Raw genomic sequence first — 17,482 nt, 5'->3', positions numbered from 1 at the left:
AGTAAGCGAGTCCTTGAAATCAATGGTAAAATACTAGGTTATTCAATATGTTGTAAACAATCCACAGGCTTGTATCGCATATTGCATGTCACCATTTACCTTCCCCTACCCCTGCCATGTCATAGGCGTGAAAATGGTGTTGACTTCATTTCAGCTAACTGCTGCCTGCTGGAAGACTACCGAGCTGTCACTGCATTGAGTTTGCAATTCATTTCACACACCAACGATCGTAGCCTACACACAATATTAAACAAAAATGTCCACCATGTACTTGCTTGACTCTGCAAATGAATTCAGAAGTTAATCTGTGTGCAGGAATATCCTTTTATCCAAAGATAGCTATGTGATGGGGCTTTTATTCCCATCAGATTTCCGAGATCAGTGTAACGCTATTTGTGTCTGAATATTCATATTTTGTACCAAAAATACAAAATTAACCAAACCTCTCAACTGGTGTCTGTCTGATTTATCTGGGCAACAATGCATAGGAATGGTTTTCCATTTTTTTTCTTCCTGATTTGATCAATATGACCGTTGTGATTACTTGTCATACTAAGTAAAGGGTCAGTTTGATAGTGGGGATGTCAAAGAGTGTTGGTCAGTCTCTCAGTCAATATGATATGAAACTAAAGGATAAATTAGGTTATATCTGTGGCTGGAGCATGACCTCCATAAAGGCCTCGACAGTCAGACCACGGGGATGCAGTATAGAGCTCAGGGTCCTTTGTGCAAGACCATAGGGGATTATAGTGGTGGGTAGGCTAGGCAGTATAAGGGTTGCCACTGAGTAGAGAATGATTGAGTTTAGTGACCCCCTCTACCACCCCTCTCCATCTGTTCCCATGTCAGACTTGCTCAGCTCCTGTCTTAAGTCAGTGTCTGGAGAGTGCAGACACTGCAGACTGGAGAGTCTAGCCAGGACACCATGGCATGACAATATCCTTCTTTCAAATAATAGGCCTTCAACAAAAATGTCCTGGAGTACATTTCGGAACATGACACAATGTGTACATTTTTAGCAGTATAGTGTGTTGGTATGAAAGAAATGCAATGATATGCAACACTGGATTGTTCTGAGCGTGATAGACTTGAGTAGATGTCCAGAAGACGGACATCCCCACCTCTTTGTAATTCACAAAACGCAAGTCGCTGATTTGATTGGCTGTCCCGTGTGCCACAGGAAGAGGCTTACTAAGAGAGGTGTTCATTGATTGGTTCGTTCTGTCTTTGTATGCCAGGCAGCTGAGCAGCCTGTCCGTTTGAATGTGCAAGGATTGGAAGGGACCATTTCCATGGACCATCTGTCTCACAGGCTAGCGATACAACAAAGGACCCAGGATGGTGTTAGTACATGTCGGATATTTGGTTCTTCCCGTGTTTGGCTCTGTAAGAAATAGAGGTAAAGTTATGTATTTATTATATCAATTTTTTTTTAGGTATTTTCTCGTTCCTGTATGATGTAAATATTAAAGCTAGCTGCCATCTGCAGTGCCAGAGGCCAAGCTAATAATGCTAGCCAGCCAGCTAACGTTAGCTGCTTAGCTAGCCAGCCTGCTAGCTCAGCTTCGCTCGAGCGAATAAAATCTGGGTTTGCAGTAACGTTAAAGGTTGTAACTAATCGAACAATGTCAAACGAAATAATCAACTTGTGTACCTGATGGAACTATAACGAATGCGCAATGTTTGCAATCCTTTTTCTAGCTTGCCATTCTTATTGTCAAAGCCAAACGTTATCCTATCAAGCTAACTAACTAAGCAAAATGGTAGCTAGCCAGCCGACACCGCTAGTTGATCTGGTACGGGCCACCCTGGCCGAGCCTGCCTTACTATTAGGCTGATAGACGCGCGGAGACCATCAGTAGAATAGTTATTTTCTAACTAACAGTACAGTTGGATATAGCTAGCGGAGTCGTTTCTATCCAATTTGGCCTCTAACGGTAAATGTATGTTTTACACCGTCGACTAACACATGAACTGGCTGTTGTATTTACTCTGCTCGAGCAGCTGGTTAGCGAACATCACATCAGTGACATCAATTGTTTACCCGCACGTATTGGTTTTGGCGAGTGACAATATAGTGTTAGTGTGTGTGCTGTGTGGGGGTTAGTTGACTTCATCGAACTATTTGGTGTAGGTAGCTTCATGTTATTGGCCAGACGCTGTACTTTAAGTCGGCTTAATAAATCACTCATTTATATACATTTTTCATTACGCAATTAACTCCCGAAAACGACTGCCACATCCAATCAATCTGAGCTGCTTAGCTGACGTTAGGTGTTTTAAAATGCACTGCGGTCTTAGTGAACTATAGTACGGTCAGAAACGCTATCCCGCAGCTTTGTAAATTGTTTTTTTTCTTCTTTTCTCTCAAACCCGAAACCAAACCCCATGTCTAGTTTTGAGCTATCAAGCTAACGTTATAGATTCCAGGAAAAAACATGAGCACAACTGATTGCCTTTTGTTTCGCTCGATTACAAACACCATACTAGCCAAATCGACCAAAAGAAGTAACATCATCGATATGCAGTAAAAGGCTATACTAATTATGTAATAATAATAATATGAACGTGCATTTTAAAAGATATGCATTAGCACCAATGATTTCATTGTGCTTTTATTTGTGTTCTTTTTTCCTGTTCCATAGTATCGAGGCTGGCGCTACATTCCGCATTTCTCAGACCTTTGTCCCCTTCCATTGTGTAGCTAACGATCATCTGCTGCTGTCTGCTGTAGCCTCTGCCTGTTCTCTGCATCTAGCTGTATTGTGAACCCCTTCCTCATTTCCTCTTTCCATCTGAAGACGACATTGGCATTAAAACCCGAGTTCTCCCACTCATACCGTATCCTTCTGTGTAACAGACTAAAGAATAACACCTTCTCTAGAAAACAGTTTGTCTTTATTTAAACTGTCATGTTGCTCTTTAGTAAATAACCCATTGTAGCCTTAGACCTATTACTACAAAATGTCATTGTGATTCTCCCATTCAGTGTGGATAGACTACATTCTGCTGTAAATTTCTGTAAAGTGGATACATTTTGGCCCCTTGATTAGATTATAGCCAGGCTTGATCGAACTTGTGGATAGCTGTCTCCAGTCATCCCTCTTGAATCTAAGGTGCATTGTACCACCTTGCGTTTGTCAGTTGGACCTGATAGCCTGTTTGAAACAAATCACATTCATTCCCCCTTCCAAATGCTATCATCCTAATCACAATTAACCAATTGGACAACTGGCTGCAATAAATCTGCATTCTATTTTGCATGCCTTTTTCCCAAACAATCCTAAATTGCCACCTTTGATGGTCCATGCACCTGTTCTAGTGGCTAAACGGCCAGCCATAATCCTATACGTGTGTACGAGCCTTTGTCTCTTCTAATTGAATGAACCCATTTAGTTCGTCACAGCGAATCGGCGAGACTTAACTTGACTTGCTTTTTAATATCCCTTTTGTGATCCACAGTCATGCTAAACTCCCCAGTCTCAACACCTCCACAGAATGCTATCCATTTTACAGGGATGTGTATATCCTGCACTGCTGTAGAACTCCTTTTAGAATCAAAATGTCTTTTATTCTTTGGTTGTGGTTTCTCTACCTTATGTTCTTGTATTAGAACCTAATGCATGATCATTTTTTATTGCTTTTATGTTTTCACATTGAACAGCAGATTCCAATGTAATCTTGGTGTAGAGATGTCCCTGCTGTACTGAAATGTGCTGTAGCATACACATCTACTCATTGGATGCTGCTTCTGTTCTGTTAACCCTACAGAGCATGGTCGAGCCTTGCCTTTGGTCTTTATTTGCATGTAGTTATATTATTATTACTATTATCACACAGTGCCACACATACTAATATTTTCCAATAAAGACTTGTAGTATTTTTCCTAACCTTCAGTGTGCTTTTTGCTGATTTCCATGTGTGTGTGTCCCCACCACCGTGCCATCACTAAGGCAGTCCCCCCCCCCCCCCTCTCTCTCTGTGCTCTCATCTCTCTCTTGTGGAGGCACTTCAAGGTGCTGCTCTCTCCCCACTCCCAATCATAGGATTAGGGACAGTCAAATCACTTGGTCCTACTGGGAAAAACCATTTTAACTGAGACATGGGAGGCAGGGATTAATGTTGGAACCATAGTCACACCCCACCCCCCCTCCTCCAATCAATACACATTCCATCTGTATTTGACTCTTGTCAGCTGTAACACATTGGTTGTTTACTGTAGTAGTAATAGTGAGCAAAATCTGTTTCTTCCTTCCATCCTTTTTTGCCAGTCTCGGTTTGTTTTTTTAAAGATCGTTGTAATCTGGTTACAAAAGTGTTATTCCGTATATATGCACCATATATGCCGCACGCAACTGATGAATTTGGCGTTGACTCTTTTGCAAAATAATGAATCTTGAATTGGTGTCTTTCAGAAACTGACCAGGACGGGAGATTTTGAGTTTTGTTATGAGGCTGAATACACACCTTGAAGTTCCTCTACATGACACGCAACATAAAACACTGATTTAAATGCTATGGAGGTTACGCCGGTTCTGTTAACTTTGGTGTTCTTGAAAAGAGTTTTGACACAAGTGGCACCAGCCATTCAATAGCTGTACAGACCGAGTTGGTCAACATAAGGCATTTCAATTGTTATATTTGCTATATAAACTAGCAAATAGATAGACTTGCCTGTATCTCAAAACTAGCAAGTGAAACTTTTACTTTGACAACACTACAGCGCAAGGAACAAGTGAAGTCTTTACCTTGACATATACACTTAGATGCATAATTCTCTCTTGCTTCAATATGGAATGACACCTAGCTGTTCAGGTGAGCTAGATCAATCAGCATCAAACTGAACTCAATTAGCAAAACAACTTTATACAATGAATGATACTGTGTTTAAAATGCATTTGAACAGCTCAATACACTTTGCAGTAAAAAACCGCTCAATACACTTTGCAGTAAAAGACATTGCATCAACCCTAAGTCGGTATAAATCTGTGACAAAAGCATAAAATCTCTGAGTGGCCTTGTTTTACCTTTTGGATAATGTCTTAAGCAGACTTCTATGTGGTTGTATCACTATTATACACAGACGAAGTTGGATCCGATTTAAGTGCAACTTGAAAATGGCCCAATATTTGTACAAGGAAAAGATAAAACAGGTCGCTTTTGTTATGCCTATTTGCCCATTTGTTGATAGAAATGTAGGCTAAATTGTGTTAAATTTCGTCTACACATGACCAATTAAATAAGTCTGCAATGATAGTGCAGAGCACTTTTCGTGCATAGTGAACTGCCCTCGTTTAATGGTTATCTCATGTTTTTGGGAAAAGAGGCTTTCTATGACAGTTTCTTGTACCAAAAAACCTAAGATATCTGACTAAGGTTCATAGCCTTCCTACCTTGCGCACACAGGTAAAGGTTATTGTCACCGCCTTGTTCTTCAAACACTTACAAGGTCAAGGTCATATTCGGCAGTCAGTTACATAAATGATTCAACCCCACTGTAGTGTTCCATGCAATCATGAGATGAAATAATGCACAAATCACTAGGATTGATATGAGCACCTTATCTTACTATACTTTAGTATGCACCGCACACCTACATCCATAATGAGTTATGAATCTTTTGGTACTTTGGGTTATTCATATGTAAAACATAAGGTGTTTCTTAGCTACCCCCTCAAACCAGTTTCCAATTTCCTACTAAACCCTGCACTTGGGAACATTACATGCCATTACATCAGATAGACCTAGGTACTAAATCCTTCATGATTGGTTGATAGATACTGCACTGATTAGCCTACACACCTCTTCACCCCTCTATATGTGCGTTGTAAAGTAATGGGATGCTTATGCTGCCGAGGGAATGGTGTGTGTAGTGTAGATGGGGATTATGTTGGGGGGGGGGGGTAGTAGCAGTGATTATAAAGCTGCAGGGACAGCCGGGTTGGACGTCAGACTGCTGCATTCATGGGTGGGCAGGGCTACAGGCTTGTCAGTCAAGAGGGGGAGCTATGCCGCAGCCGCACCATGAGGGAGGGGCTGGGTGTGTGCGTGCAGCTCTGGAGGGTCTGAGCACAGATATGCACCAGTCAGGAGATTTGCAGCCCGAGCTCAGCACAGAGGTATGAGCAGACAGACAGTCAATAATAGGCTATAGAGGCTGTATGCTGCTCAGGCTGTGTCAGTGGTGCAATGCGTGCCAAATAAGGTGTATTTAGTAGGCTATTTCATGGTCCATTTATGATTAGAATCAAGGGTTCTCTCCAAGGAATGTAAGAGGGGTGCTCGCACACCTTGTGACAGGTGTTCAAAAATGAAACAATCTCTTGAGTCCAAAGGGGGGCAATGCCCCCCCCCTTCTCAGCAGCACCACCTTGTTTAAAAAATACTGTGGACAACCCTGTCATCATAGGACACATCCACCCTGAGATATTGTTATATCCAAATCTAAAAACAAACTATGATCATGTTTCTCCTTTGTTACTGGGGTCAGTTTAACCATTAGTTATTGAGGTCTGTAATATAAGTATCATTTTTATTTCAATCCCAATTTTCTTCCATTTATGAATATTGTAAAATAACAAATGTAAAGCATTCCGTCAGAACGGAGTGAAAATGCTTTGAAATGGCATCCTCTGTTCCACCAAAGCCAGAAGCCAACATTTTTTTTCTTCTCGGCTCTACTCCAGCCAACACAATTTCTCCTCTTATGGCTGAGGTTCACTGGGTTTCCTGTGTCTCAGGGCAATATATACTGTAGCAAAAGAACAACCAAGCAGAATATGTCATCTTGGTTTGTGACTAGAACATTCAAACTGCTTTGAATTACGTAGGCTATGATGTAGAAGGGGGTGGGGGGATTATACAATTTTGAGTTGATCTGAAGTAACCTTTCGGGTTGTAATTTAAATAGTCCAACCACTGTATCAGATAAATACATTTGTCACTTGAATTGGTTACACAATGTGATTCAACTATCAGCTAAAAGTATTAAGTACACCTCTGCTTATCATAATCATTACAGAGGCAGTGCTACTTGAAATTCCCCTCTGAACAGTAAAGATAATGATTAAACCCTCTTGTCTCTGCATCAAATTAGAACAAAGTTGCATAGCTGTTTTATGAGCCATTTATCATATATGGAGTTCAGTAGTGTCGTTTTATTATCACAATAATAGTCAAAGCACACAGCTTGGGTGATTCCTCACGAAACTATAACAAAAAAACATGACTGGGGATTTTCACAATGTATTCCATAGAAGGGTTCTTTGGAGGAAGGATTATTGACATATATTTGACATTTTGTATATTAAAGCTTAATTGACAAATAATTAATTGAAGCTGGAATATTTGACATTTTGGCCTTCCTCTGGCCTCCTTTAAGACTCCATAGTGTTTCATCCGGTAGATGCTACAAAGCAAGAATTGATGTCATATGAAGCTTTTCCGCTTGCTCTGTAATATAAGTAGTATTTTGATTTCAATCACAATTTTCTTACGTTCATTTATGAATATTGTAAAATATCATGAATATTGAAAATATAAAATGTTTCATTTGGCAATTTTTTTCACTACATTATTCAACATAATATACAGGCATATAAACGTTGAACAAATGTCACCTATATGTCAACTATCCTTCCTCCGAAGGACCCTTCTATGGAGTACGGTAAAAAAAAAATGTTGCCTTTTTTTGTTCTTGTTTTGTAAGGAATAACCTGCTGAATAAACTAGGACGGCACTAAAGATGTCCCTACATGGAGCCTGTCCATTCATAGTTAGTCGGTGGGTCTGTGCTTTTTATATGAGGGCTCAGACAGCTGGGGGGGCTGTAACGGGGGCTGAAGGAGCAGCTGCCTCCCCCTCCTCACCACACCTCCCTTCTGGGTGTAATGGATATTGATTGGCTGCGACCCAGCAGTGTGCTGATTCAGCAGGTTGGCCAGCGCTTCAACAACTCCTCCTTTGAGGGACAGAGAGACAGACCGAGAGGCGGCATTAACCCGGGGGTGATACATGGGGAATATATCAGCAGCAGTTTGCCTCAGATGGACGTGTAGGATTAGCTACAGGTCTGCACCTCAATAGTCTAATTGTCTGTATTGGCTTCCTCTTGTGTCCTTCTAGCCCAGTTCTCTTTCAGATCTGTGTGAAGGATGGTTTCCCAAAAGCATCTTAAGATCATCATTAGAACCTTCGTTGGAGCATCGTTCAATCTCCGAGCTGTTTCTCAAAACCATTGTTATTAACTTTGCACTTAAACGCTCGTAATCTAACGCCTGCCTCAGACCACTTGTAGAGCGCTAAGTGCGTTTTAAATGCTTTTTTGCCCTCCCGCCTTGACTTCATACACAGATGTCCGCTAAACATAGAATCACTTTGTTTATCCGTCCCTGACAGCCGATAACTTCAGAGTAAAGTTGACAATGTCTTTTCAATTGATACAAACGAGCGACATATTAAAAGATGCATCAAATGAAAACCAAAATGACTGCATTAAAATAAACAGTAGGCTATAAGCCTATTTATTCAATCATATTGAAATACATTTAATGTTCAATTGTGTTCTATTTTGCTACTTATATGCTACTTTCTGTAATTTGTCTCAATATTTTTCATGATGTGTAGCCTAAAATGCGGGCAATGATGTGCCAAATCGGTGATTTTGTGAATTTTTATTGGGTAAGCATTAGAATAAGCCACCTCAATATATGCAGCCGTAGGTGGTAATATCTCTCTGGGAGCTGATCCGTCTAATGTTAAGCTATTATTTGAATGGAGAAGGCTGATCCGAGAGCAGCGCTTCCTTTCTTTCCATCTTATCAGTATAGAAACACCCTCCAACAACGCACTTAGCCACCTTTCTTTCTTCGTGGTGTTTTGGGAAACGCATGTTACGTCTTCGGCCGTTGTAGGAAAGATGCACCATTTAAAAAAAACTTTCCATCGGGAAACCGGGACCTGGACAAGTGAAAGCAATTTTGGCATGTCTGTCTGCCATGTTGTGTTCACCTGCCCTGTCTTTCCAGATCAGCGAAGATTTTAAGAAAATGAGACAAGGAGAGGACCCCAATTTAGACTATTGAGTCGCACCCCAAGCGGCTGGTGGATCCCATAATGCCAAGCTCCAGAATGAGAGAGGCCTATAGGCCTAGTGCTCAGAGGTCTAATGGTAATACTGCAGTTACATCTCACAGCTGGAGAGGCAGGTAGACCGTGGCTGTATTCCTTGTGAATAAGTAGCATGTTGAAAATATGTACCGCCGCATCACGTTAAACATTCTCATACACTGGAACTCCGTACCATATGAAAATCTATGTTCATTCAAGGTCCAATTAAACCCAGGGTACTTATTTATAACTTTTATACAAACCTACTTAAAGCAAAAGTCCACATCAAACCTTGAAATCAAACTTAGCTGATATTATCAGAGACATGCATGAAGTCCAAATCAAACCAAAGGCCAGTCGGTCGGTGCCCAATGAAACCCTTCACTCCCAGCTGACTCTGTAGAACGGCAGGATATGAGCAGGATAGTTTGGCTCTCTCTGGAGGTTAGAGGTCGCTCCACTTTGTCTGTTCTTCATCTGCTCTTTCACCTGTTTTGTGTTTTCTTCCTGGGTGAGGTCACTTTCTGTTTTCTCTCTGTGTATGATTGATCTGTATGACTGTGTGTGAGTGATCTCGTGTGTACTTGGGGGGGGGGGGGGTTGTCAGTCTGTTTCTGAGTGTGTTTTTACGATTGTGTCCTGACTGTTGGTTTAAACTCTGTGTGCGTGGTTTTGGTTTCTGTATGAGAATGATTTGTGTGATTGTGCTATCATTAGATCGGTCTGTGGCCGGCAGGTAACCTAGCGGTTAAGAGCATTGGGACAGTAACTGAAATGTCTCTGGTTCAAATCCCCCGAGCCGATTAGGTGAAAGATCTGTTTTGATGTGACTTGAGTAATGCACTTAACTATAATTGCTTATGTAAGTCGCTCTGGATAATAGCATCTGCTTAATGACTAAAATGTAATGTAAAAATGTCTGTGTAGTTCTGTGTGATGTTTAATTGAGTGTGACTGACTCCATCTATCTGTTTGGCTGTTCACTGTCTGTCTGATTGGTGTGATCACTCAATCTTTCTACTCTCTCTGGCGTCTTCTCTGATTGGGTGAGTGTTCTCTTGTCTTGGTTGATCACTCTGTCTGTCTATTCTCCGGGTGGGTGTGATTCTCTAGCGTCTGATTGGCTGAGTGTCTTTTCGGTTTTGTCTTGATTGGTTGGGGCCTACTTCCTCTGAATCCTGATTGGGTGTGCTTGTCTCCTGCAGGAGCACACTTCACCAGGCATCAGCACAGCCATGCTACCTCCTGCCGACATTTTAACCTGGCGGCCCCCCAGGCTCCCATCTCAGCAGAGTTCCCCCTGGGTCATGCCAGCCAGCCCCCCCAGACTGGCCTGGCCCCTCACCTGTCCCCAGCCCCCCACCAACCTCCGGCCCTGCCGGCCCCCCCTCAGTTCCAGGATGTCCAGGGGCCTCCGTTTCTACCTCAGGCCTTACACCAGCAATACCTCATCCAGCAGCAGCTTCTAGAGGCGCAGCACCGCAGGATCCTCCCACACTCCCGGTATGACCACACTTTTTTAAGCTCACTCTCCTAGACACTTTGACATGCACAGTTAAAACACACTCTTGAATGCTCATTAAGACACACACTTTGATACTTTTATCGCTCCTTTCTCTCTCTCTCTCTCTCTCTCTCTCTCTCTCTCTCTCTCTCTCTCTCTCTCTCTCTCTCTCTCTCTCTCTCTCTCTCTCTCTCTCTCACAAACACACAAACAGTCATTAGAGCACTACAGCCCCTCCAATTACCAAATGTTAATGGATGTAAATGCCTCCTCCATGCAGACGAACACAGGAGCGAGTTCCTCTGAACCCTCACAGGCTCCGCTCGGGGTATGACTACTCCCCTCCCCTCCACGTCCCCCAGCCAATCAGCCAGCAGCCCCGCTACCTGGCCGAGGGCACAGACTGGTGAGTCACTGTTTGAAATGAAACCGGGAACCGTGGAGACGTTAAGTCATTGTTCCGCCGCGTCTGTCTGGCATTAGTGTGTTTGTTGATTTAGGTGTCTCTCCACCTGCCTGTAGGGAGCACCTTGGGAGTGTTTATGGCGTTGGGTACAAGTTACTCATAAGAACAGATCTATTATTAGCATACCCATCAAAAATCCTAACCTTAACCATTTGGGAGGTAAATGCTAAACTGATCATAGCTCAACTGTCCTGCCGTTCTTGATTTCCTTGATTTATTTGTTTTGTATTTCCTTCCACTTTACATTTTAAGTGTTTGACATTTTACTGCATTGTAAGGAGCTAGTAACATGAGCATTTCGCTACACCTGCTATAACACATGCTAAACTGTGTACGTGACCAGTAAAGTTTGATTTGCTCCCATGAGCTGCGCCTCTAGCCCGGAGTTCGAGGTGCCAAAATATGAAATTAGCTGAAGTCTTGAGCGGCCGCTGTGCATGGTTGACCAATGAGCAGAGTTAATCTTGTCAACCAATCAAACAGTGTTTTAATGACAACATTCGAGCTGACAACAACCGAGACCTGGTCTCTACAAACAGTAGGCCGATGTTCTTGCGGTATAATTGCTATTTATTGCAGCCTGTCTGTAAACGCCTTCATATTCTGTGTTGATGTTAATCTAGGTCGCTCACTGTGCCTCTGTTCGTAGGGACCTCAGTGTGGATGCTGGCCTCTCTCATCATCAGTACCAGCTCCAGCAGCTTCCACAGCACTATCAGCATTACCTGGCGGCATCCCCCAGAATGCACCACTTTCCCAGGAACACGACTTCTGCTCAAGTGGTACATCAATGACTTGGCTGTTTTGGTCTGTCTCTGCTTTGTTTTTTTTTTTAATGTCTATGTTTATTGTTTAGTGTCTTTGTAGATCTCTGCTTTAGCTTTTTTTCAGACTGTGTGCTGCCTGTTTTGGGGTCTATGTTGGTGGTTTGTCTGTCTGTCTCTGTTAACATCTTTTGTTTGGCGTCTGTCTTGCCATTCTATTAGGTTTAGGTTTTTGCTTGACTTCTGTCCCGTGCTGTATGTTTGGTCATATCTTACGATGTTCTGTGAATAAAGTGTTTTGTGTGTTTTTCGACAGGTTGTGCACGAGATCAGAAACTATCCATACCCCCAGCTCCACCTGCTGGCTCTACAGAGCCTCAACCCCTCACGCCAAGCTTCGGCTGTACGAGAGAGCTATGAGGTAAACGTCCATCTCTAGATGTATCCTACCATATTCTGTTTTACCTATAGCTGTATTCTACATCTGTTGTTACTAGTGTTATACATGTGTACTATACATGTTTTTAACAATTTAGCTTTAACGGCAATGCCTTATCCGTTCTATATCCCGTTACCAGTGCACTTGAAATTGCAAATGCCTAGTGAAGTTCTGTCTAAAGCCTTGTTCTCCTGTGCCCTAGGAGCTGTTGCAGCTTGAAGACAGGCTGGGAAGTGTCAGTAGAGGAGCGGTTCAGACCACCATAGAGAGATTCACCTTCCCGCACAAATACAAGAAGGTGAGGAGGCAGCCCTTTCAGCTACAAATAGACACATTAGTGGAGCTGTATTGCAAATGTCTTAGACCTAGAAGACATCCTCAAGGTCTGTGGGCTTTACAAGTCTCAGACAGGCCTACCTCGCCACTAAAGCATGATTCCAAATCACCTCAACTACACAAACTAATCATAGATACACAAGCACAGGTTAGCATTCTGTGTGGTATGATTATGGTGCTGTATACAATCAAAGTCTTTAAAAAAAAATAATAATAATTTAAAAAAAAAGCAATGTTGCTTACTTCTGAAGCCTTTGTTCTCTTTTTAAAAACTCTTGAGCACTGATGACCCCATTTGATTATAGTCTGGATATGTCATTCGATTGGTCCACAGAGGAAGCCTCTGGATATGAAGATTGGTGAGAAAGACGAGGAGACTGACGTGGATGAGAAATGTACCATCTGCCTGTCGATGCTGGAGGACGCAGAGGATGTCAGGTAATGACGGTCAGGACCCTCCGAATAATGAGTAGGCTGCAACTGATATGCTCCCAAAGGTGATTTGTTGTGTCCGTTTCTGCGTCTCGTTAATCAATAACCTTTGGGAGCATATCAAATATCCTGAACCAGTGTGATGTGTATACCGTATATTTCTTTCTTTCAATATATGTGAATTGATTTACCTTCTCCTTTTCTCCCGCTCGCCCGTCCAGGCGGTTACCCTGCATGCACCTCTTCCACCAGGGCTGTGTGGACCAGTGGCTGGCGACCAGCAGAAAGTGTCCAATCTGCCGCGTGGACATCGAGACGCAGCTCCATCCTGACAGCTGATGGCCCGGGGGTGAAGCCTGACGGCCTGGCTGCTGTCAATCACCCTGGTGTGTATCCTGTTCCCATCCACCCCGGCCCTGGTCCCTCCTCACACGGGTGCTTGCCAAATGTCTCCAGACGTCATGTGACATCACCCTCTGACTCACGCTTTACTGAGCCAATCCAGGATTACTTACTGCACGAGAGAATGGAGTCTCTCTCTCTCTTTCTCTTTCTCAATAAAAGCACATCCCCGGGCAAAAAGACACACACACACAGGGTTTACTAGTTGCTTGCTGGAGGTGGGGTGTTGTTGCCGTCGTGTTGTTGTAGGTAGGGGAGGCAGGTGTCTGTCCTGTTTCCTGTGTCTTTGTAGCATGTTCTTAAAGCCATGACATTAATGTACTGAGTGAAAAACACACTACCCCACTTGCCAGCCGGCCACACACACACACACACACACACACACACACACCTTGCTTATTCTGCCACAACAGGAATCTAAATCGATCACGTAAAAGCCCTGTCGCCATGTTTGCCTACAGATCATTTGTGGTAGTACAGTAGCAGTATCAGACACAGCAATACAGTAGTTGTACATTTGCTTGGGACTGATGCTGTCATCAGTGTTGGGACATTATACGACTATTTCACCGCTGCCATGTCGGCCTGCCCCAATGCATGGGTTGGCGTGTGTTTGAGTAAATACACAGGTTAGTGAGTGTTTCACCAAATGAGTTACGGTATCGCTTGACCTTCTGCGGCACGGGTTAATGTGTGTGTTCTGCCCCAGTGTGTGGGTTTCAGTGTGTATTTAACCAATGCGTGATCATGCGTGACAAACTTAAAAGTGAGGGTTCAAGTGTGTCAAGGGTTAAAGGGGAACATAGAAGTTAGATTAACGGTGGTTTGATTGGAGTGCTTGTAGAATACAAAGCCAAATAAGGACTTTAAAAAATGCAAAAAAGAAATGTAGTAAGACCCAATCCCCCATCATGCACTGCAATGACTGGGTGAGGTGTGGGGCATTCTGGGTATGCAGGAGGGTTAGCTGCCCTGGAAACAGCGACTCCGTGCCATCCCCTCCTGGCGCAGGCGTTATGGCTGAGCAGTGTAGTGAAATGCATGTTTCAATGTTGGCTTGGGCTGTTGTGTTAGCGTACAAAAAAAATGATAAGGGCAGGGGAGGGGAGGGGGTTGTCTGTGCATGACTTAGTTAATCTGAGCTGTGACTATCTTTCTCAACACTAACAAAGAACTGAGCACCATGTCAGTGGCTGTCCCTGACCTGTAGCGCGTGTTCATCCTGCCCCTTTTTAGGTGGCAAACAAAATGGAATCCTATTGTGACGTTTACCTTATTGCCTAAAGAACAAGCACATGTGATGATAGATATAGCAACAACCTCTTTCTTTGGTATTGCATTTGCGTTGGTTTCTGTATATTTAGGTATATAAACGCGCAATGTTTTGGACCGAGTGAGGAGCTTAGTTGTTGAACTTGTGTTTTTGTGTGACAGATCTCCCCTCGTTGTTGCTATGCTGGTTTCTATGCTGTATTGCTAGAACAACAATGTAGAATGTTGTGTGATGGGGGCAGTATCCACAGTGCACACGGACGGACGGAGGGGGGGGGGGCAAAATAAGGGTCATAGAACACTTATTGTAAAAAAAAATGAAGGATTTAAATGTTTTATGTTTTTTCCTTTTGATCTGTTGCCCTGTGACGTCTAAGTCAATGTGCATAAACACTACATAGCAGTGCCAATCCTTAAAAACCTAGCTGTCATATGCATTGTGGACTCAGTATTGAAGCATTAGGAAAAATCGAATTGCCCTGTGGACTTAGTTGTGAAGGATTGGGACAGACCCTAACTGTCCTGTGCACTGCCAGTGTTGATACTGCCTCCTCCTTTAGTGGAGTTTTGTATGGGATGTTTTGATAGTTTACACAGGGTGTTGTCAGTTGAGATGCCTTAAGTATTTAACAATCATAATTTATTACTAACTGTAGATATCATGGGTACATATTTAATTTTATATAGTTTGTTTTGTTGCAATTTAATCAATTTATTTAGAAATAACAAAAAATGATTTACCTCATTTTTGCGTTGTTTTAATTGGGAATGCTCCGCATGCAGTTGTATTTTTCCTGAAGAAATTAAACAAAAAAAGCCCTGCTGTTTGATCTCTCCCCGAGCCGGCTATGCTATGTTTACTGTCCCGAGCTGAGCTGTCTGGCCTGCTCTTCTCATGTGGTGCTGTGGATATCTTGGTTACATTCCATTCAATGCAATTTTCCCTTATCCCCTATGCTGTGACGTAGTGGACAAACTGCAATGAAGTGAAATGGTTTTTAGTTTAATTGTTTTCCTGTTTCTCATTTTGCACTCTTAGTTTTAACATGGGAACCCTCTCACTGGCATAACAGTTTACGAACATAGATGTATTATCATCATTATTATATACTCTTGTCATTTCCAGCTCTCTGCGTCTCATCCTTCTACCCATTCTGTCTGTAACAAAGCATGTTCCTTCTCGTCTTTGTCATGGGATATTTCTCCTTACCTCTTTTCCAGAAAAACATGTAGTTTTGAGTCCAACAAGTGCCTCGCTTCTAGTGTCAAGAGATATTACCTTATGATTTAAACCACACTCACTCCTGCACTCATTTACCCCAAATCCATGTCCAAATAGTGTATAATGTTGTCCTTCCTCCCTCATTCCCTCCTTTCTCTCTTTAAGGTCACCACTGACCAACCTGCAAGGTGAAATAAATATGTCAGCCCCCATAAGTGAAGTGTGGAATCATCAGGTGGCGTGGTTGGCATATTAATGCTTTCACTAACCAAATAGATCTGTGGTTACCTTATGTGAGAAATGAAAGCAGCTATTTAGGAGTATTTGGACATAACCAGTTTTTCTCCTTTTTTTTTAGTTAAACTCTAAATCGTACCTAATCTGATCATTCCTTTAAAATAACTACTTTGTTTTATTTAAAAAATGATGAAATATTTTACCGAAACCTTTGTAGAAAGAGGCACGTTTCACTGTGTTCATCGACGCTACACTAATTATTCCCATCTTTCACTTTCCTTTCCCTTTTTATTTTTTCATGACCGTCCATCCCTCCCGTCACTCAGAGCCCATCCAATGTTTCCCTTCACAATCCTCTCTCAAGGGAAAACAAGAACAGAGAATCTCTTAAAGCACAAACTAACTAAAAATGCATGTTTTTCTCAGGTTTGGATATATATATATATTCTCGATGGTATATAAGTATATGGTGAAAATATTTGCAGATTACACTAAGAATAATACAAATAATTAATTTTGCTGCTGCTTGCATCTGACAAACAAAAACTGAAGGAAAGAGAAAATATCCCAAAAAGTGCCAGTGAAAGGGCAACCGCCACCTTTGTATGAGATATCTGCTGTTTTAGCTGTGACAGCGCAATGCTTTTCAATATAGGATATTTTATCGGAGAGTAGAACTATTTATCATTAATATTAAAGCAATAGCTCATTAATGATGAGTGTGTTGATGAAGAACTGGATGAGCGTATTGTGTAAAATGTTAGATTCACATTTGGTGGAATTTTGTACTTTATTTATTACTACTAATAATGATTTTAAAAGTTGCATCGCTAAACCCAAACTGTTTTTTTTTTTTTTTTAATTTCAATTTTATTTCAAGGCTTGTATATTATCCTTTTTGTATGTGCTCTTTTTGTAATAAATTGGATAAAATGGAAGGTGTGCGTATGGGTGTGCGTGAGTAGAGGCTAACTTGTGTCCCTAGAAGGCCAGCTAGCCATGCCTCTAAATGTTTTTCAAAAAATACTTTCATTGAGAATGAGACATGATCTCCATCCTGACGATCATGTTTTGATTTGTTTTCCGAGTCTCCCTTCAAAGTAATCAATCTCGCCTGGAGCTGAACACATCTGACAAAGCATCTAAAAAAAATAACTTTTCAGTAACAAGTGTTTTGAATAAGCAGTACAAAACTGTATATACTTATAAAACCTCATTTGCAACATGTCATCCCTAATAGGTACTTTAAAAGAATGGTTGCATGATCATGTTACCTGACCTTTTGACCCTATTGTGTTTT

The 17,482-nt window shown here is 42.0% G+C and overlaps 1 protein-coding gene across 3 annotated transcripts; it reads left to right on the top strand.

Annotated features, from left to right (window-relative positions):
- Positions 1 to 1,155: 1,155 nt before the first annotated feature.
- LOC115203808 (E3 ubiquitin-protein ligase RNF165) lies at positions 1,156 to 16,733 on the top strand. 3 transcript variants are annotated; one of them, XM_029768824.1, is made up of 9 exons: positions 1,157 to 1,399; positions 2,646 to 4,815; positions 10,314 to 10,611; positions 10,893 to 11,018; positions 11,728 to 11,860; positions 12,159 to 12,263; positions 12,484 to 12,579; positions 12,952 to 13,055; positions 13,271 to 16,733. In XM_029768824.1, exons 2-9 carry the CDS (start codon positions 4,767 to 4,769, stop codon positions 13,386 to 13,388), a joined length of 1,029 nt encoding a protein of 342 aa, XP_029624684.1. In that variant the 5' UTR covers positions 1,157 to 1,399; positions 2,646 to 4,766; the 3' UTR covers positions 13,389 to 16,733. The 3 variants fall into 3 exon arrangements, with proteins under 3 accessions (XP_029624683.1, XP_029624684.1, XP_029624682.1); XM_029768823.1 differs by lacking the exon at positions 2,646 to 4,815 and having other exon boundaries at positions 1,156 to 1,399; positions 12,487 to 12,579; XM_029768822.1 differs by lacking the exon at positions 2,646 to 4,815.
- The last annotated feature ends 749 nt before the right edge of the window (positions 16,734 to 17,482 follow it).

Source organism: Salmo trutta, chromosome 12 (genome assembly GCF_901001165.1).
Source record: "Salmo trutta chromosome 12, fSalTru1.1, whole genome shotgun sequence".
In the NCBI taxonomy this organism is placed as follows: domain Eukaryota; kingdom Metazoa; phylum Chordata; class Actinopteri; order Salmoniformes; family Salmonidae; genus Salmo; species Salmo trutta.
The sequence above is the reverse complement of the archived record's forward strand: the minus strand, read 5'-3'. Positions and strand labels throughout refer to the sequence as shown.